Genomic DNA, 21658 nt, shown 5'->3' with positions numbered 1-21658 from the left:
AAAGCTCTATTACTGTCATTTCAACTGTTTTACCTTAATTCACAAGAAGCTTTTCTCCCTACTTTGGAAGTTGGGCTTTTATTCATCACAATTTATACGTGTATATGTAACATTTGTGATTTCACATCTTTGTCAACTGACATTAAACAGCGATTTTGTAATATTGCGTACTTGTGTAATATTAATATAAACAATCTACAGTAGATAAAAGCTGAGTAAAATATCTAATTTTGCTACTGGAATTTTCACTTTTGAAATAATAACCTAAGACGTGAAACACAGCATGTGTCATGTACAGTTTAAAAAACTGCCGTAGCAATTCACCATATTAAGCAACTCGCTATTGTATGTGAATTTTAAAAAAAGACAACATTGTATTTTAGATTTTTAACTATTATTTTTATTTTACAACTGTTAAAACCATACTTGAAATTCTAAATGAATTCCAAATACATGTGCATTTATTTTCTCCATTGTACAAAGTATTTCTGCATATGTGACCTTTTTTCCATTCTTCATTGGATGGTCTCTAATACAGGTTTGACTGTATGTAAATATTTTACCTCAATTAAAATGTAATTTTTGATTTACAGAGATGGTAGAAATAAAAATGATAAAATGACAACCAAATTGACAATTTCAGGTTATAATGGGACTTCTAAAGTTTTGGCCAAAAGTACACAGTCCAAAAGAGGTGAGAAAGTCTGTGAAATTTGTTGAACAGACAAATTTTATGTTACTTTAAAGCATAACATTACTTTACAGTTTAAAATTGAAATGAATTTAACATGTTCTACCTGTTGTGTATTCAACATACGGGTACCTAAAATCTTTATGTATATGTATTATTCTGAGAAATGTAAGATTATTTTCACTTTTTAAAATCTGCTCAAACTTAAAAATCGTGTTCAAGTGTTGAATTAATTCCTTGACTTTAACAGGTTATGTTCCTGAATGAGCTAGAAGAAATTCTAGACGTGATAGAGCCTGCAGAATTCAACAAAATCATGGTTCCACTTTTTAAACAGTTAGCAAAATGTGTATCCAGCCCACACTTTCAGGTTTGCACATTGTCATTCTTTACAAATGTACACTTTGTCCTGACATCATCTGATGATTTGTTTACTCATAATTAGGTTACACTTGGATATTTTCATTATTATACTCAATTGATGATAAGTATATGCAATTGTAAGTTAATCCATGTTACATTTGATATGTCTGTCTTCAGCTTGAACCTTGGTCATATCTTTGTACAAGATAAGAGTTTTTCAGACTTGGTGAACTGAGGGGTCCGTGCTATGTGACTGATAAAAAAAGTCAAGAATATTTGTCATGGTCATATTTGCCACATTGAAACAGTTTGGGGGCATACTGAAACAGACACATCTTATTTACTGCTAAAAAAAAATTAAGTATACCAATGGTTTCTTGAATGTTAATAAACATGACCAACAAATCTGATGCATGATATTAAAATTATTGGAAAAAATTCAGAATGAAGTCATGGAGGTAATGTTCAGAATGTTTCTGATTACGAATTCAATGTAAGTCCATAGTTTTCAATAAATAGAATTAAGTGATAATGTTCAGTAATAACACATATTTCATTTCACAAGAAGTATACATGTAATTTACGGTTCACTGCCAATAAGTTTGTTGTTTTTCTGGCTGTATATATAACATTGTCGTGTGACTTGACCTGTGAGTGAATTTCTAGGTAGCAGAGCGAGCGCTGTACTATTGGAACAATGAGTACATCTTGAGTCTTATCTGTGATAACATTAGTGTTATCCTGCCTATAATGTTCCCAGCCCTCTATAGCACCAAACAACACTGGAATAAGTAAGACATTGATCACAATGTTTTCTCTGTATGCTTTGTTCACTCATCTTGTGCATCATGTGGTCTTGGTCATGTGATTAATATATTTATGTCCTTGTTTTGATTTCAGAAGAGCTTTTAAATTTTTTAACAGTCTGTTTGGTTACCAGTGTACTTGAGAGTGGAAAATTGCGCCGCCGCCCCCCCCCCCCCCCCCCCCCCCCCCCTCCTTTTAAAAAAAACCCACTGTATTTTGAGTGTAATGCATATACATGTATGTGAGGACCCAAAATTTAAAGACTGGTATGGCTTGTTTCATGTTTACACCCACCTCCCCAACAATTTTCCCTATTAATAGATGTAGGGAAAACCACTGTGTCTATTTCAACCAAAGTTGCCATAAAATATCATTAAGTGAAGGGGAATAAAGCCATTTCCAAAGGGAGATAGTTTAGAAATATGATTGCCGTAACCAAAAAAATTCTGTTTTCAAGAGCCACTCGACCAGAAAATCCGAAACTTAAATGGAAGTTTCTTTAATCCATTACCCATGGGTTCAGAATAGACCACAATTAGGTTTAAAGTTTTACAAGGAATGTATAGGAAAATTCTTTTAAGATTTTTTCAAGCGCCATGAGAGACCAATTTGTCAAATTAAGATTGGAGTTTGTTCAAGCTATGATTTGCAGGGGCAGGATGGAGATAGAAGTTTAAACTTTTACATATATCCAGGGCAGTTTTTTAAAATCTTATTCAAGAATCAAGAAAAAAATGAATTTTCAAATTAGTGTGTGAGGATTCTCATGTAGTAGATTAGAATTTGTTCACACAGTGATCCCTAGAACGATGGCAGAGCTGCAATGAAGTGTACTGCACAGGTGAGTAATGTGGCCCATGGGCCTTTATTCAAATTGAACGGCTCAAGTAGGAAATTTGGATCTGAAAGGATTTTTGAGAAAGAAATAATTTTTAAAATATGATTTGGGTTATTTACAAGGGTAATACAGAATGTTAAGAAAAAATCATGTAACCAAGCAGACAGTTGCTTTTTATATTATCATTGCTGAACTAACAAGATTTTGGTTTGTTTTTCCTTTAAAAAGTGCTTGCTTGCAGATTGGTTGCATAATGTTTTGGTTTGTACGATTATTTTGTGTTACTTAACCTGCAGGTGGCCGAGCGAGCGCTATACTTCTGGAATAATGAGTACATCCTTAGTCTGATAAGCGATAATGCGTCCACAATCCTGCCAATTATGTTTCCAGCCTTGTATAAGAGCAAGGAACATTGGAACAAGTAAGAAACAATATTCCACTCTTTTTTATTTCTCCCTCCCCTTCTTTCTCCTAGAGGGATCTTTAAAACATGGATTTCATGTGGACTTGTGCTTCACTACACTTTTAATAAACCAATTTTTCAAAAGATAATTTTCATAATTTGGAGTAGATTTCAGATGAGTAATATTATTTTTCAAAAAATCAAATTTAATTATGTAATGAACAAGCTGTGACACAGTTTGGGATATTATCATTATGGGTTTTTTCTTTTGTAATATTGCATTTTTATTTTTTTTAATTTTTTTATTTTGGTCATTAATGTGTGGTGTGACACTTAACTCACTGCCAAACAATTTACAACGCATAATTATATAGATGTGCAATATATGTACTGATTTTGACTAAGGTGAAGTGGCTTTTATAAAGTGCATGAACTGATTTGAATAAATATTATGCACATTTTTTGAGTGTGTGGTTGAATGGCATAAATGTGTTCTGTGTCAAAATTTCAATACTTGCACAAGGGTATTGATTCCTTCGAAAGGCTTTATTATTGCAGCACAATTACAGTTTCTGAAGTTTCAAAATGAAGGAAAAGGTTGCTTTATGTACAGTATATACATATAACCTGATGTAACCTGGTTTTAGATATATTGTGCAACAGATGTCATCACTTAAAACATTTCATTATCAGTTTGAAAAAAATCATTGAAAATCTTGTAATATGAAATTTTCTGCTAATAGTATATATATTAATGAATTTACAAGATGTCTTATAAAATTTCAGCTTTTGAGATTTATGAAGTTGCATTTGTTTTGCAGAACTATTCATGGACTCATCTATAATGCTTTGAAATTGTTTATGGAGATGAACCAGAAGTTGTTTGATGATTGTACACAGCAGTACAAGACAGAAAGACAAAAGTGTGTAGTCTTCATCGTATCTCAATCAGTTTTCAACACGTTTTTGTGGATAAATGGGGGGATTGAAATTATTTTTTTTATCAGTTTTTGAAATTTTCAGTTTGGTAATTCAACAGGAATTTGAAATTAATGGAATTTAGCCCTCTTAAAAATTGTAGAAAATATATAGTGAATATTTTCCGATTTTTAGGTCTCCTGAGTCACTCAGGTGACCTATTGCCATTGGTCTTCGTCCGCCACCTCCCATTACCAATTTTACATTTTTATACGCCCGTCAAAGACGGGATGTATTATGGTATGGCGTCGTCCGTCTGTCTGTCTGTCTGTCCGGAACTTGTGGGCAGGATACAGACTGAACCATAAACCCTAGGACTTTACAACTTGGTACATTTGATCACCATGATGAGAGGAAGACGCCTATTGTTTTTCAAGGTCAAGGTCGTAGTATCACTTATTAGGAAAACCTTGTGGGCAGGATACAAACCGAACCGTTAGCATATTTATGAAGTAGCGCATTCTAAGGCTCTCCCTCTTTATATCTTGATATCCATTTCTACAAGCATAATAATGAATTTGCTCACAGAGGACAGTGCTAACTTCACTAAAATATGAATCCCACTGAAATATGTTTTCCTTGAGCAAAATCTATGGGCGTATTATGCCACATTGGCGTTGCTCTTGTTAACTTCTTCTTGATAACTACAAGGCCAATTGTTACCATTTTTGGTGTGAAGCTTCTTTAGGATAAGAGGACTGTAAATTGTGAAATTTATGATTTCTAGCTCCTCCAGGGCCTCATGGGTTGGGTCAAAACTGAGAAAAATCTAAATTTTCAAAGATCTTCTCTACACTCTTGCTTGTGGGAGAAAAGCCGAATGCATGGTTATGTTGTCCATGAAGCCCTTTACCAAAATTGTGAAATTCATGGCCCCTTGGTCAGGGGTTCAGATTGATTGATTAAATATTGTTTAACATCCCTCTCGAGAATATTTCACCCATTTGGAGACGTCACCATTGCCTGTGAAGGACTGCAAAATTTAGGCCTATGCTTGGCACTTATGGCCATTGAGCAGGGAGGGATCTTTATCATGCCACACCTGCTGTGACACAGGACCTCAGTTTTTGCGGTCTCATCCGAAGGACCGCCCCATTTAGTCGCCTCTTACGCCAAGCAAGGGGTACTTGGGTTAGGGGTTTAGGCCGTAGGGTAGGGCCAATATGGCTCTCTTGTGAAATTGTATTAAATCTTAGAAAAATCTTCTTCTCTACTCTCATACATGTGTGAGAAAAACTAAATGCATGGTTATGATGTCGATGAAGCTTTCTACCTAAATTGCGAAATTCATGACCTCTGGGTCTGATTCACACCCTAGGGGGGGACAATATTACCATATAGTGAGATGTCTTAAATCTTATAAAATATTTTCTCCTCTCATATGTTTATGAATAAAACTAAAGGTATAGTTGTGATGTCCATTAGGTCCTCTAGCTAAGTTGTGAAAATCATGGCACCTGTGTTCAAGTTTTAAGCCCTAGGGTGGGGCCAATATGACCATAAATATCTGAAATGCATTAAATTTTTTAGAAATCCTTTCTTTTTTTTCCCCACAGTAGTGGAAGATAAACTGAATGCGTAGTTATGATGTCCATGAAGCCTTAATCTACATTGTACTTAAAATTGTGATATGCATTGCTCCTGGCTGGGTCAGGGGTTCAGACTTGGGGTAAGGCCAGTATGGCTATAGTGAAAATATATTAAATCTTAGAAAATCCTATTCTCTACTTCTGCAGAAAAAATCTCCTTTAATCTTATGTATTGTGACAATTATTTTTGTACATAACGATTATGACAATGACAATATCCATAGCCTTACTACTGGTCAGGTCAGTTGAAACTTGGAAAGGGGGGAGCTAACATGGCAATATGGTCTTAAAATATGTAATGTTTAAATGCTTAAGAAATCTTTTCTTGTTCTTCTGATGTTCAATGAAAGATGAATACACATTTAGAAGAGAGGATGTAGCTGTCTACCAAAATTAAATAAGGGCTGATTTAAATGCCTCAAACTTCATATTATCTTCTATTGTAATTGAATGGGAATTGTATCCATAAATATAAAGCTGTGTATTAAAGACTCCAGCAAGTGGGTTAAATGCAAATATGAGACTCCCTGACAGATCTATGTATGGGCTATGGTACTCAGGTGACTGTTAAGGCCTGTGGCCTGCTTCTTGTTTAAATTTTCTCTTGACTACTGTCCTTCCATCAATACAGAGGGCTCCACTTAATCCAATATCACATATTCATATATTTCGGTCAATCTAATCTATCACTGCACCAAACCATTTTCTTTATATTCTTTTATATTTTTTTTGTTGAGCAAACTTTCGAAATTCCGTTATTCTAGTATTAGAAGAGTACTGTGATACACACAATCGATCTCTGTCCTAGCAACTGCACACCTTTTGACCCCCTAATTTTTGTAAATACAGATAGAATAGATTCACAGTTGAGAAGTCACACTTCATGAACTCGGATTGACCCCTAGTGCTAGCTTATCTAAGCTACAGATACCAACTGCATGCCCTGCGGTATATTACCGGGCCAAGTAGATTGATTTTAAATGACTCGTTTTGGTGGGTTTTATCTTGTGATACATACATATTGTTTGGGTATGGGATTCAATTAAAATTGAAATACACTTGAGCTATGATTACATGGAGGTACCTGGAATTGGTTCTAAATAGGAATCAAATGAAGGAAAAATTTACCTAAATAATTGTGCTTATATATAATTTGTATCATGAAGAATTAAATATATAGACTTTAATCTTCTGCTTTGAATACAAATCAATCGATGTGCAAATTTACTCACATATTTATATTGATGAGTAATTTGATTGAAATAAAATTGATAGGCAAGTATCTTCTGCATAGAAAACAGTCATTAGATGCTCGATTTTACATAAATTACGCTTGTGTGTAATTATATTTTTACCAGAGAGCAGTCAATTTCAGACAACTTTGAAGCTGTAAAACTTCTTCAGAAAAATATTAACAAAGAGACTATGCTGTCCTCAACTTCAAATCAGTACAATATAAAAAAGATTGTGAATGTCATTCAAGCAGAGAACTAGGGGTGCTTAAATCCTGAGCGGAACAAACAGTGGTCTGGTAAAGCTTAAAGTAAATAAATAAATTAAAAAGAGAATCATAAACTACAAATCTATTTTTTCATTCATTTTATTTATTATACGGCAATCTGAATGCGGAAAAACTAGGGTTGCATTGTAGCCTCTGTTCTTTACACATACTTGTAGTACATTTGTTTCACAATGGCAGATGCAGTTAAATGAACAAATGATTGAATAAAATCCAATAAAAGTAAACAAATCAACATGAACAGAAAATACTAATAAATACTTATGAATTAGAATATAACTACCGATGATATAGTTTGTTGTAATATTGATGCCAAGAATTGCAGTGTGAAACATTAAATACCTTATAAAGTCTTCAAAGAGAGGTTCATGGGGTATATAAAATCTACTCATTTGGTAAATTGGGCATTCAGCTAATCTAATAATTTTTTCCTGACAAATATGCTAATGGATTAAGTGGAACCCCCTGTATGTGTGATGCACTAACCCATCAAATCTTGCATTCAAGTGCTTGCCTATGAATCGCATACATCAGCACTTCTTTGAAAAGTAGTTGTGACTGCTAAAAAGCTTATCCTGGAAGAATTATTATTAAATTTTAAATTTGTAAATATTTCACATCAGCCATTTTATTCATACATGATGTACGTACAAGTGTACATGAAATAGGCTCGCTTGATAATGTTGAAGGCATTTCACATCTGTTATTCATGTCGAATTTAGTTTGCAGTATCATGTGATAATTAAACATATATTTGTGGCAGTGTGTGATTTGGAATCAGAGAGTATATATGAAATTTCAGAAACTCTCAAGAGGTGGCATATTTTGTAGGGAAAAAGAAAAGAATAAGCAAAGAGAAGATAATTGGTACAAAGTTCAAAATCTGGCAATGGGAAATCCGCAAGTATGTTTGAAAAATTGTGAAATTGTCTTTTACTATCGCAACAAGGGGGATTTCTTTCCTACAGTCTTAAAGAAAGATCTTTTAAAGTAAAATTCTGAAGGCTTATTAATTGGAATAGCATAAGGAGTAACAACAAAAAAAGATGACATTTTTATTCTGTAGTTTAAGCAGTTTGCTTATATCAATTCGGAGAAATCAGGAAATCCAGGAACCCCTAATAGTTTAGAGGAAGCTGATGGAGACATTGTGGTTAATTTTGAAAAGTTAGAAAAAGAAGCCAATGAGGTAAGCTTTTCATCAGCCACTTGTGAAGCTCTTTTAATTTTGATTTTTCTTTATGCATTCAGATAGGCACATTTTGACAAAAAATGTGTATTTCCTAAATAAGAGATCTGTATATATCCTTATCAATGGCAGTTTTATTTCTGCAGCGAATTTTCCTTCTTAATAGCGCTTTGAATTTAGGTAAAGTAATTTCTTATTTGCCGTTCAATGGCATGGGCAGATATTTTTGGATTTTTCCAATTTTTATTTTTTTTTATACATTCATAGCATGGAAGTTTTTTTTTCCCTCAAAAGAGTGGGCAGTTTTTTGTGATTTCTGCTTAATCATTATTTTGATATGTATTCCAAAGCATCTTGTCCCATTATCAATTCCAAAATCAATGCAATTTTAATCCTTAATGCAAAAATAGGAATTGCGTAGCATTTTCCGAGAGAAGGGAAATGAAATACTTTGATACTAATCACTTGTTTTGTTCCTTTCTTTGTGTATTAGTTAAAGTTAAGAAGAACCCTTTATATACTAATCAGGAATGCTTTGAAAAACCAGAGTATGTAACCTTTAAAGTTATGTATAAAGAAAGCATCCATAGTATTTTCATCATAGGGTACCAGTCTTCTTTTGCCTATGTAGAATTCCTAAAATACCCCACTAGTGAACTAGAAAAGTGTATAAGGTTATTATAAAGAAGGAAATTGTGCAACTAGAGGAGAAAACTTGATTTGCTGATGCTATATTGCATCGAAAGAAACCATTGAAATAGCAAATACAGTAAAATCATTTTACAGTACCGGTACTACCTTAAGGTCTTGAAAATTAACTGGATTTAACAGTAAGCTGGTTTTGAAATAAACCAGCAATTTCTTACACTGAAAAATACTTGAAAATAAGTCTGATTTGAAAATAGCCATGCATTTAAATGCCGTTTGGAGGAGAATTTTCTTTTTCTTTCTTTTTGTATGATAGTCAAAATGGGACATTTTCAATGTTTTATGAACATACATTTAATACAAACAATTCCTTACTTTCAATTTAAAAAATTTAAATATAGGTATTTTAAGCATAAATCATTTGATACAGTTATAATAAAATCTAAATGTTAATAATAAGCCGTATTGATCGATAACATACTTTTTGCTCAAATGATTTAAAAAGATTATTTTGAAAATAAGCACTAACTTTCTTTCCAAAACTTCACATACGCCACAGCTTATTTTTAAGATTTTAGGGTATATGTTAAACTTCAATCACTTGGGCACAAAAAATATATGAAGTCTCTTCCATCTTTCTTTTGTGAGGATGATTTCAGTTTTGCAGTTCTCCTGAAGTTTTCGTTGGGACAAGAATAAATGTCCCCTTTTAAAGGGGCATTAGCTGTGAAAACAATGGCAACCATTTTTTCTCAAAATCTCTCAATGGCATTGGAGTATATATTAAAGACTAATAAAAATATTTATTTTGTACAAGAACAAGAGAACCCTTTAAAAAAAAAAAAATACTACGTTAGATAACCGCTTTTAGTGTAAAGAAATAAGTAAGGAAGAATTATTGTCTAGCAAGACAAAAATTATTTGATCACCAAAATCATATATTCATGTTCCTGTTTTAAGGTTAAAAAGTGTTTGAAATGACAGCTAATGCCCCTTAAATGCCTTAAAAATAGACAGGACATTGATCACATCAGTAAAATATGTCAGAAAATCACAGTCATAATAGTAGCTGTTGTCCATTTACTAACTGTGATGTCATAGCTGTTTGCACAATGTGATGTCACAAAGTAAAGCTCTCAAACAAGTGAATAAGGAAATCACCGAGGTGTGATTTTGGGATCTTTTCTATATTTTTTTTTTTTTTTTGATTTCTCCACCAGTTATTCTTAGAATTTGAAAATATGTTCAGAATGAATTGATTTTTATAGTTCTTTGGAATTCTGAAATATTGATGAGCATTGAAAGTACCATTTAAGTATATATGATGATAAAAGGCAGTTATAGTAGTGCAAGAGCTTGAAGTTGAATGTCTCCATAGTTTAACATAGCAGTAACCTTGAGTACTTCATATTCCCATTATGAATTAAGTCCATAAAAATAGTTTATTTGATGTGTTTTGAAACATTGTCTTATAAAATCAGATGAATACATATATCTGTAGCATTAGTGATAATGGAGTTTTACATAGTAAATTTTCACACATTATGGAATACATTATATATCTGAGCATTAGTGAAAATGGAGTTTTACATAGTAAATTTTCACACATTATGGAATACATTTTTTGACTAGACCACAAAATCTGAAAAGATACTGAAAAATTATTGAAGGGTATCCATTCTTTATAGGTTGTGTGGATTTCGGACTAAAATTAATTTCAGAGAAAGTTTAACAGGACTATGAAGTGTCAGTTTTCACTGGTTTTCTTCCATGTCCATAACTCCTTTAAATGACAAGAACTCTCACATGTTTTGGACACATTTGTAATGGGGGTGCCCTTTACTACGATTTTACCAAATATGAGGAAAATTCACTGACAAATAATTTGTCCATGCCACTGTCTTACCCATCCTTAAAAGGTAGTTAATCTTTCAGGAGAGCACAAGTATCTCATGAATAGCTTATCATAAAAATGTTCATTTATTGAAATCTCCAAATTGCACTGTATGAAGGTTCTTGAAAAGCAGTTTGTTTTTTCCAAGTAGTGCAAATCAAAAAATAAATAGAGATGTAGATTTACTTTGAACTTATTTTTTCATTTCATTTTCCCAATGCAGCTGTATTGCTAATTCAATTGGAGCGCTACTACATTTATCAAATAACCAATGTTTTAAATTGTATTCTGAATAATTCAAACTGATGGATTACTGGTAATTATTAAACCAGGTTTTCACATTTTAGCCAGCAATGCTGGGCAGATAATAATAACTGGTAAGGATATTGCCTGCTTTAAATGTTCTAGGAGCTTCCCAGACTTTGCTTGACCTACCCCCTTTATTTTACATCAATAAATAGCTACAAGTGGTAGTCACTTAGATATTTTTAGCTCACCTGAGCTGAGAGCTGAAGTGAGCTTTTCTGATCACCTGTTGTCTTGTTGTCTGTCGTCCCAACTGTCCGTAAACTTTTCACATTTTCATCTTCTCCAAAACCAATGGGTCAATTTCAATCAAACTTGGTGCAAATCATCCTTGGGTGAAGGAGATTCAAGTTTGTTCAAATGAAGGGTCATGCTCCCTTCAAAGGGGGAGATAATCATGAAAAGGTGAAAATAGGGTGGGATCAATTAAAAATCTTCTCAAGAACCACTGGACCAGGAAACTTTAAATTTACATGAAAGCTTTCTGACATAGTGTAGATTTAAGTTTGTTAAAATCATGGTCCTGTGGGTAAAGTGGGGCCACAATAGGGGATCAAAGTTTTACATGCAAATATGTAGGGAAAATCTTTTAAAATTTTCTTCACTGGGTCAGAAAAGTGGAAATTTACATGAAAGCTTTCTGATAAAGAGTAGATTCAAGTTTGATCAAATCATGGCATCTGGGGCAGGATGGGGCTGCAATATGGGATAAGTTTTATATGATGATATATATATATATGTATGTATGTATAAAAAACCTATAAAAATTATTTCTTGAACTATTTAAGCTAGGGCTTTCATATGGTGTATATACATTCTTTTTGGAAAGAACTTTCATATGGTGCAATGCTGTGTGATCTTGTGACCTTGACCTTCAAGTTTGACCTACTTTTTATAGAATCTGACCTATTCATTATGTCCTGAACTATTTAAGTTAGATCTTTCATATCCTGCATTAAAATTTCTTATGGCTAGACCTTTCATTTCATATCATGTCCTTTGACCTTGTGACCTTGAACTCTGAGTTTGGCTTACCTTTGAGAAAACATAACTTATTAAGTACACTGTATATCCGGAATTATTTTAGGTAGGGCTTTCATATTTTGTATGTAGATTCTTTATGGCAAGACCTTGTTATACTTTGGTGTTTGACCTTGTGACCTTGACTTGGAAGTTTGACCTACTTTTGATAAAAATTTTAACCTATTGAACATCTTCTGATCTATTTAAGATAAATAGAGCTTTCATATTTTGTAAATAGATTTCTTATGGCTAGGTATTTCATATCATACCATGATCTATGACCTCATAAACTTGGTCTTATCCAGAACATTAAGATCATGTTAGTCTTATTGGGTGTTGAGGCATCTCTGTGTTATGTGAATTCATTTTCAGTTGTGTTGTGCTCCATTGGGGCTAGGTGGAGGCTACAATATGGGGTAAATAAAATTCATAGGAATAAAGATTGATAAAAGATCTTTTATAATTCACAACAGCTGAACAATGGCATGGTCAAGGTGACTCAGGTGAGCGATGTGGCCCATGGGCCTCTTGTTTTTAAACTCCCAATTAGAGTAGAAATAGTGTTGAATTCCAAATTTCTTAAAATTTAGTGGGTTGTGTTTGAATTGTTTATTAAAATGCATATTGAAAATCAACAATTTGCTCTTTGTCATATGATGTTAAATATGAATGTTTTGATTTTTTTTATTTCTGTGCAGCTCTCGGTAAGATTTACTGCATTTATGTTTCTGCTTTTTATAATAAGAAATCGTATCTTTCTCTGACAATATATGTATTCTAGCACCCCTTAGAAAATACCAGTCTTGATACTCATTTCTGTATTTTCAAGAATGTGAATAGATTTCCGTGCAACACCTTCAACATACTTTTTCCTTTTTAGAAAAAAAAAAACCCTTAAAATTGATAACAGTGATGTATAAAAAAATTTGAAATTGATAACTAACATACAAGTAAAAATATATGAACCCCCTTGCACAGTAAAAATATATGAACCCCCTTGCACATTGCTCTATTCACATCATTCTGGGTGATTTGCCAATTCAACATTATAAATGAATGCTGTGTTTTTGATATAGTCTAGTTTGCAACCCTTCATTGTGCCCATCTTGTCTCTCTTCATTCTACACATATGAAAGATGATTCTTTGCCAAGTTTGGAAGAGGTTGGGGGGGGGGGGGGGGGGGTCTGTTTTGGAGAATCTAGATTTAGTCACTTGTAATCTTTCTAGTTAATGTATTGAAGTTGAATTTAATTAAAATTTTACAATATATACATTTATTACTATGTAATAATTTTATTTTCACAATACTGAACCATTAAAAATATGCATTGATACACATTCTCACATATTCCAGTATTTTGTATTGGTTTAAGGGGAAAGTCTGTAGTGACGTACCTATCAGAAACATAAGGAAAGTGAAACCATCACGAATAGTACTTCTTTCAGTACCATATTCTGTACACATATTTTCAATTGGTTTCATTATGAAAAAGAAACTCCATAAAGATTTTCCAACAGAGTTGAAACATATTTGATTTCAAGGAGAGGTTAATTATGTAAGGGAACAAATTCATTTAAAAGTAGCGTCTCATTGTAGGGCTCAACGTGGTGGACTAATGAAAAACGTGGCAATGATTGATAAATGCTAAATTCTCTGCTCAGGTTTGTCCACCACCTTCCTAAGGCTCACACACACACGGTGTAACAGGGCCAAATAATTCACCTACCTGATTAATCTGGAGTGACACATCTAATATTTAGAGTTAAAACAGAGTTTTAGAGATTTTAACACACAATGCCCAGCCCTACAACTTTTCGAAGAACACAGCATGGCATCTAATGAATATTAAAGCAAACCATAGTTTTACTGAAGATTTTTATTGGTGAAATCTTTTATGTTTTTGTTGTATATTATGTACATGTTACTTACAATAGGTAGTATGTATATGTGATTAAAAAAACATATGAATTAATACACTGTTGTAGATCTAGAACCCCTTGTCTTAATGGCTTCTCCCCAGCAAGTCCAACTCCTTATACATGAGAATGAGTTTGGACATTTCTAAGAAATTTTATGTTGATTAAACAGATCTCTTTTCATTGTTACTACTACTGTGTGCTGGGGAAATTTGAATATTTACTCATTATCATAGAATAGTAATAAATGGTTTGGGGAGGAATAGTTATTAGGTCACTTGAGTAAACTAGTCTATTGCAATCAGTCAGGGTCCTTCGTCAGTCATGCATTAACAATGATAATTACCCTTCCAATTTTTTTTTCAAATTTGGTATGAAGCATCTTTATGACAAGGGGGACTTAAATTGTAAATTTCAGAACTCCTGCACCCTCGGGGCCTTAGGGGCGGGGCAAAAACTGCCAAAAATTAATTAATTTTCAAAAATCATCTTCTCTTCAACCACATATCAGTAAGAAAAATTAAATGCTTAGTGATGTAGAGCTGGAAGGCCTCTACCAAAATTATATAAATTTCATGGATCTCTGAGGTAGAGGTTCTGACTCCAGGGCGGGACCAAACTTGGTATGTAGTGTTTATGTGTAAAACATTTTTTTAAAAAAAACATCTTAAATGCTATTGATATGAAATTGAAAAGAAATGGATTTTTAGAAAGAGCAGGTAGTCCTTCACCAAAATTTTAAATTTCATGATCCCAGGGTTAGGGGTTTTGGTGTCAGGGTGGGGTTAAATTGGTTGGTGATTTTAAAAATGTGTTAAAATAATTGAGCATTTTTATCATTTTCTTGATAACTACCATGATTTCACTTTTTTCAAATTTGTTATGAAGCATCTTTTGGACAAGGATGATGTTAGGGCTTCTGCACCCCTGGGGTCTTAGGAGCAGAGGAAAAACTGCCAAACAGTGACCAATATTCTAAAATCTTCTCTACAACTGCACATTTGTAAGAAAACTAAATACATAGTGATGTAGAGCAGGAAGGCCTCTACCAAAATTGTAAATTTCATGGTCCCGGGGTAGAGGTTCTGATTCCAGGGCAGGGCCAAACTATATAAAGTGTATATGTGTAAAACATTTAAACAAGATCTTTTTTAATGCTATTTGATACTGAATTGAAACTTAATAGATATTTAGAAGGAGTAGGTAATCCTTTAACAAAATCGTAAATTTCGTGATCCCAGGGGTAGGGATTTTGGTTCCAGAGTGGGGCTAAAATTATTATAGTGATCATTTTAAAGACTTCTTTAATTTTGCTGATACAGTATGCCTATTTAGGAAAAGCAGAAAAGGATGTACCAAAATTGTGAATTTTGCAACCCCAGGGTTTTTGACTCTTATGATAGGTCAAAATCAGTCATATAGTGTTATGTGTTATATATATGATAAAAGTCAATCATCAGTGTATGCACTTTGGGGGGGGGGGGGGGGGGGGGGGGGTATTTAAGTTTTAAGAACACATCTTATTTTAAACTGATGCTGAATATTAGAATTTAGCTTAGATATGCAAAACAGGATTTATTTTTTCTCTATTTCATAGCCCTTGGGGTTAGTGATACTTTAAACTAATACTCAGGTGACTGATAAGGTATGTGGGCCACTTGTTTTTTAATACAGTGGGATGAATATATCACAGAATGAAAATTTCCCAGTATATAGTAAAAAAAAGAATTTGAATTAAAAATTTGTGTCACAGAACCAGGCTTTAAATATTTTTTTTGATTTAAAAATCGTTTCCATTATTGATTAACATTTTACACATAGTAGTTTATACAAAATAACATTTGATTTTGACAGTGCTCAACCAATCACTGTCAGCTATTCTACAAACCAGTGAAATGCTTCCTATTAGATATTCTATACATTCAGTAGATCAATCATAAATGGGTATTCGGCCTAATCATACATTTAGACATGAAGAAAAGGCTGTGGAAGGTTTTTAATGAGGAATATGCGTAAAGTCTCTGTTGCACCCTTATTTACTAATTGTCTTTGTAACATGTTGCCTTCCAAGTAAATTCACTTTGTCATGGCTTTTGTAACTGACACAAGAATACTGAAATTGACACTACTTTAAAAATTATTTTAACTTCTTTTTATCAGACTATGTTGAAAATTCTTCTGCATGAGTAAATTATAGTTTCTCTGTTTATACAATGTGTTTGTGCAATGAGATTTGAATTCACCGAGTAAAAGCATAGTTTGATTAATTCTCTTTAGCAGTCAACTTGACTGGAAATGTTATACTTGTGTTAACATTCCTTGATTTTCCATTAGCCATTGGAGAATTTCATTTTCAACAATGTTTATGCAGCAAACACAAGTTTTACTATGTCTCAATTTGATTTGTTTTCTATTAAGTGAAGAAAAGAAAAAAAACATCTTTAGAAAGTGAAAAGAAGCTTACACAAGACATGTGATGTGGGTGTACCCTAACTTAGGTGTTCTCAAAATGCTACAAACCCTTGCTTAACGGTTTTCTCAAATCTTGTAAATAATTCATGAGGCAAACTTGCATGTATTTTGACTGGTGCCACAGATGAAGCTCATCAGATGAAGCTCATTGCAAGTTAGGTGATAGAAATATATATGTTGGTCAAATTTTTGCTGTTGCTGATAAGATTTTGTTAGTTGTTATGGCAGTCATAGTTATTTACAGGCTACATTTGATGTGATTCATAAATATAAGTGCCTGTACTGTGATTGTAATTCTCTTTTTAGTGATGTGTATGCAATAGTCAATGAAATAGTCTTATGAATTGCTTATTGTTTATATCTTACCAGTATTCATGTCAATGTTATCTTTCTTTTTTTAACACTATGGACTATGTTTAGAATCTAAGGACATTGGATTTTCCCACTGACACGGTCTCTATCTACGTGTATCTTGAGTGTTTAGGCTGGACGGAAGTGGATTTATAGGCATAATGGGATGACATTTAAATGACGGGAGGACCCACTCAAAGGCGATATAACTCTTGTTTAAGATGTGCAGTCTGTTGTATAGCATACGGGATGGACATCATTATATATGTATGCAACAGGAATTAGAAGAATGAAAATACAAACTTCTCTGTTATGAAATATTTGGTATTGGGCATGGGTCATTTATTCACATTTCAGTATGTTTTGAGAATTCATTGAGTATGTTTAGATACTGTCCTCAGAAAAGTGAAAGCACTCACCTCAGTGTTAGTGAATTAGTGTGTTAAAATCCATCGTTGCTAGCGATGGTTACTGAGTCCGGTAGTACCTACCCTAACTTGATGTAGTATAAACAGAGACAATAGGTGTGACTTGCAACGGTGGTTAAAATCTGATGAGGTGAACATTGTATGAGGAATTTATTAAATGTAGTCTTCATGATGTTTGTGATGAGGACTATTTACAGTTTTATTGTGAAAAGGTTTGAATATCGTACATAGCTCCTCTGAAGAGAAGAGATTGTTCTTTTTCAGTTGACGAAGAAAAAAGCGAAAGAAAAGCCACTGCTTCGTCGAAAATCAGAACTACCACATGACATAAGCATGATACGGGCCTTGGAGTCTCACAAACGCAGTGACGAATATCTGTCTACCTCCTCCGAGAGTCAGAGTGCAAACTGAGACACAAATGACCTTAATGCCATATTGAGGACCATAATGCAACAAAAATATGAAGAACAATTAGTGTACCTGAATACTGCAAGTCAATCACAGAGCCATGTCTTTTGTATGTGTGTTTGTATGTATGTGTAAGTGTCTTGAGTATTATCAATTTTTAATTTGTAGAAACCCAGGTTAAAGGTTAAACCCAGGTTAAAGATTGTAACAATTATCAGTTATATACATATTTATGATTGTATATATATACATGATATTTTTATGGTGTACATTAATGTATTATCTTAATTTTGTTTGGTTGTAGTTTTTTTTAAAGTGTAGTAGTACATGTACAATGGCAAAAAGGATACTTAATTAGTAACGGACAGAGTAAACAAATGACTTTTTTCAGTAATTAGATATGCCTGAATTGCAGATTTACAGAACTGATTTAGTAAACATGCATTGTATTTGGGGGGAAATTGAGCGATTATTGTCATAGGCCTAGACCTGTGGTGGATGAAGGGGACATAACCCACAGTAACGGAGTCTATTTATTAAGCCACTGTGATAGGACACACACCCCCATTTTAGTAGAGGTTATTGACCAACTTTTTCAATGAAGATGGTTTAGTTATGAATAAACTATGCACATTAAATTCTTAATTTCCTTGTTCTTTTAGAAATTGTGTGCATTTGTCATTCAAAATGAGTTTAGATCGAAGATATGGGAAATGGTGAAATGTGTTATTCAATGAATGTCAGTCTGATTTACATTTTTAAAGGAATGAGTTTCTCCTATCACTGTTACGAATGAAACTGCAGTTTCATGACTGTGTGATTTGTTGAAGGTTTCAGAACATCCATGTCCGCTTGAGTCACATATATACATGTATGATATTCAGATTTAATTTTTAACAGTAAAGATAGAACACTTACAAAAAAGTAATTGTTGCATTCCAAATACATCCCCTTATTTTTTTTTTCATTTATTCTTTGTGTATATTAACTTGTTCTTAAGCAAAACATCTGTGATAAAATCTGGTCATCTTTTTATTGTACATGATATTGTGTTATTACTTTGTTGACGAGTGGTGACTCCATTAAAGGGAAGGCAGGAACAACATTAGCGTTCTAGTGATTGTTTTTAAATGCAGTGTTTATATTTGAACAGGGTACACTCATGTCTACTATTAGTAGAGAAGAGGAAGAAAAGCTGTACTACAATTTTATAAATCACTAGACTGGGAAAAATTCAAAAATAAAGAGAATTCATTTGACGAAATTTCATAAGATAAGCATTTTTTAATTGCTTCAATTAACAGATATGAAATATATACATGTATTTTGATTTTCCAAGAAGAAAAAAAAGCCCAGTATTTGATTTGAAGATCTCTAATTTTTTGTATTCAAGCAAAATATGAAGCGATTATAGAAGCATTTCTTGCCCTCTTTCTATGCAAGTTTTGTGACTAGATTCATGATGATGGATTGTACAATAACATGGAAGTGAAGCTATTGTAATTCATTATATAGTCTCTGTGAATGAATGCATGTGCCTTTGAAAGTTAGCTCCTACAAATTATGATTCCAGAAGAAAAGTGAATGTTTTCTGTTTTTGTTCATTGAAAATTTGTCATTGGAAGCAAGAGAAATATTAATGGAGCCATTCAGTTTTCCTTTGATAGACACAACAGCATTCCAAATCATAATCAGAATTACTCATAGATTATAGGATACGACATACATGATTTTTAGTATTATATATTTTTTTTTTTACGAGTTGTTTTATTTATGTAATTTTTTGGGGGGGAATTTTGTTTGCTTTTTGTTGCAAATCGCACCATTTCAGAGAGATTAGTCCATAATGATTGATGACAGATATGAAGCAGTTTCTTTTAGACCTGATTGAAATAAAGATAAGAGAATTATGGAAGCATATATTGGAATATTCCTTGTCATGTTGTGGGGATTTTTATAATAATTTTAAATGAAAATCATGATTTCATGACAGTAATTTACATGCTATTATAAACTTGTGCATAACATTTGAGGTTGATTCTTTTGATGCATTTATGAGCACAGATTGATTTAGTCAATAAATCTATGTTTGAAATAATTAAATTGTTTTGTGCCAACAATACATATTGCAGACTTCATTTAACTGATGTTATAGCATATAGTGAAAATCCTGTCACCATCATGACACTTGCAATATTTTATTGACTTGTTACTACATCGTAGGGATCTAGCTGTCCAGTTTAGCTGTTTTATTTTCTGTAGCTTTAACTGTTAATGTAGTTTACCTCTTAAATCAAAACTGTAATGGAAAATATACTGTAAATCACTTGTATTTTATGAGACATTATACCCATAGTACCTTGTGTTGTTGGTTCAGCCAGACTTTAAATTTTGCAAATGTTCATTTTCTTAAATGTCTATTTTCATGATCACTCGGTATAAATACAAAATTCTTCACAGCAATCTTATTCTAACATCCAGAAAAATGGGGAAATTGTTAAAACACAGTTTTCATGATTAAAAAAGATGTAATGTAATGCACATTTATGAGTAGTCTTACATTTCATAAAGATGTAAACACGAGTGTCAGCACATTAGTGTGGTCTTCAAAGAAATATTGCATGGAAATGGGTAAGATTTTGACCACCAGCTTCATATTAATCATTTGCACATATTTGTTATATTATCCTTTTAAGTTATTGCATATCGCAAAACAAGCTTTGGTTTGTTATGCACCAGTTGCTAATTTTGGGCAACTGGTACTGTAAGAGAAATGTGTTATTTTAGACATTTTTCTATTTTTAGTGTGATTTCAATATTGCACATGAAAGGTACATTGGATAATTGATGTGAATGTTAGTGTGATTACAAGGATTTGAGCAGTAAATAATGAGATTTTTGTTTTAACATATAGATAAACTGATGGTTAGATATATCTGAAAAGTTGACAGTATCATGGAATTTTCAAATTTGTGAATTATGTTTTTTCTAATTTTGTTGACACTAGTGGGACACTTGATTTTTAATTAATTAGAAATATACTTGTTATATCAATGCTAATATGGAAAACTTGCATGAAATATACACAATATATCCACAATTCTAACAAGAATATTTAGTGATCTCATTTTCCTTTGTAAAACTCCACTTTATTTTGTTTCATGTGACCAATTAGCCATATTCATAACATGTTTTCCCATTTTATGCCGGTGTATAAATTCTTCATTTTCTGGGGATTGGAGTCTATTTTAACCAAACATTTTTTTTTCTATGAATATTTTTGATCCAGGACATATAAAGGAGAAATTGAGCCATAATGTATGTTATTATTTTGGTCGGTCTATTTGCTGATAACTTGTGCACTTCATCTTTTCTGAAGATGCTGACAGGGATGCAATGTTCAAAAGTATTGAATCCAGAAGGGGGGGGGGGGCATAACATGCACATTTCACTTCTTGGTAGCATTGGTACTTTTCACAATACATCTCATTTTCTGTTTGACTCGGAATCCTAGTGATGTTTTGCATAAAAACGTTGACATGTGTATTGTAAGTGAATATAATATTACAGACGGAAAAATACTGTGAATGGACTTTCATTGTATGAACATATTTAACAAGAAATGGGAAGGTTCAACTGTGATGTGTATTATATATTTCTGTATTATCTGACCAGGAACAAAATATATAGAGTGTATGTGTGGAGATGGGAGATGTTTTGGTCTGACGTGTGTAAAGTCGGACTGCTGTGTATAACTGTTGTCAACAAAAAAAATCGACCTTCAATTGTTTCCTTTCTTAAAAAAAAAATAAATAAAAAACTTATCTCTTATG

General features: G+C 32.8%; 1 protein-coding gene across 7 annotated transcripts in view; it reads left to right on the top strand.

The window, feature by feature from the left end:
• LOC125650333 (serine/threonine-protein phosphatase 2A 56 kDa regulatory subunit gamma isoform) overlaps positions 1-21658 on the top strand; it is a 44224-nt gene extending 22566 nt beyond the window's left edge. The window contains exons 10-18 of one of the 7 annotated variants that reach the window (XR_008802896.1): positions 644-694; positions 942-1061; positions 2996-3120; positions 3924-4025; positions 8020-8092; positions 8255-8377; positions 11267-11296; positions 12947-13911; positions 17682-17876. Coding sequence is in view for 3 of the 7 variants with exons in the window: in XM_048878522.2 (XP_048734479.2) it covers positions 644-694; positions 942-1061; positions 2996-3120; positions 3924-4025; positions 8020-8092; positions 8255-8377; positions 17682-17828 (741 nt within the window). In the remaining 4 variants the exon portion in view is untranslated. Of the gene's footprint in view, positions 1-643; positions 695-941; positions 1062-2995; positions 3121-3923; positions 4026-8019; positions 8093-8254; positions 8378-8523; positions 8558-11251; positions 11297-12946; positions 13912-17681 lie in introns of all 7 variants that reach the window. The other 6 variants (XR_008802897.1, XR_008802898.1, XR_008802895.1 and 3 more) reach the window with 6 other exon arrangements.

Source organism: Ostrea edulis, chromosome 5 (assembly GCF_947568905.1).
Source record: "Ostrea edulis chromosome 5, xbOstEdul1.1, whole genome shotgun sequence".
NCBI classification, from domain to species: domain Eukaryota; kingdom Metazoa; phylum Mollusca; class Bivalvia; order Ostreida; family Ostreidae; genus Ostrea; species Ostrea edulis.
The sequence above is the reverse complement of the archived record's forward strand: the minus strand, read 5'-3'. Positions and strand labels throughout refer to the sequence as shown.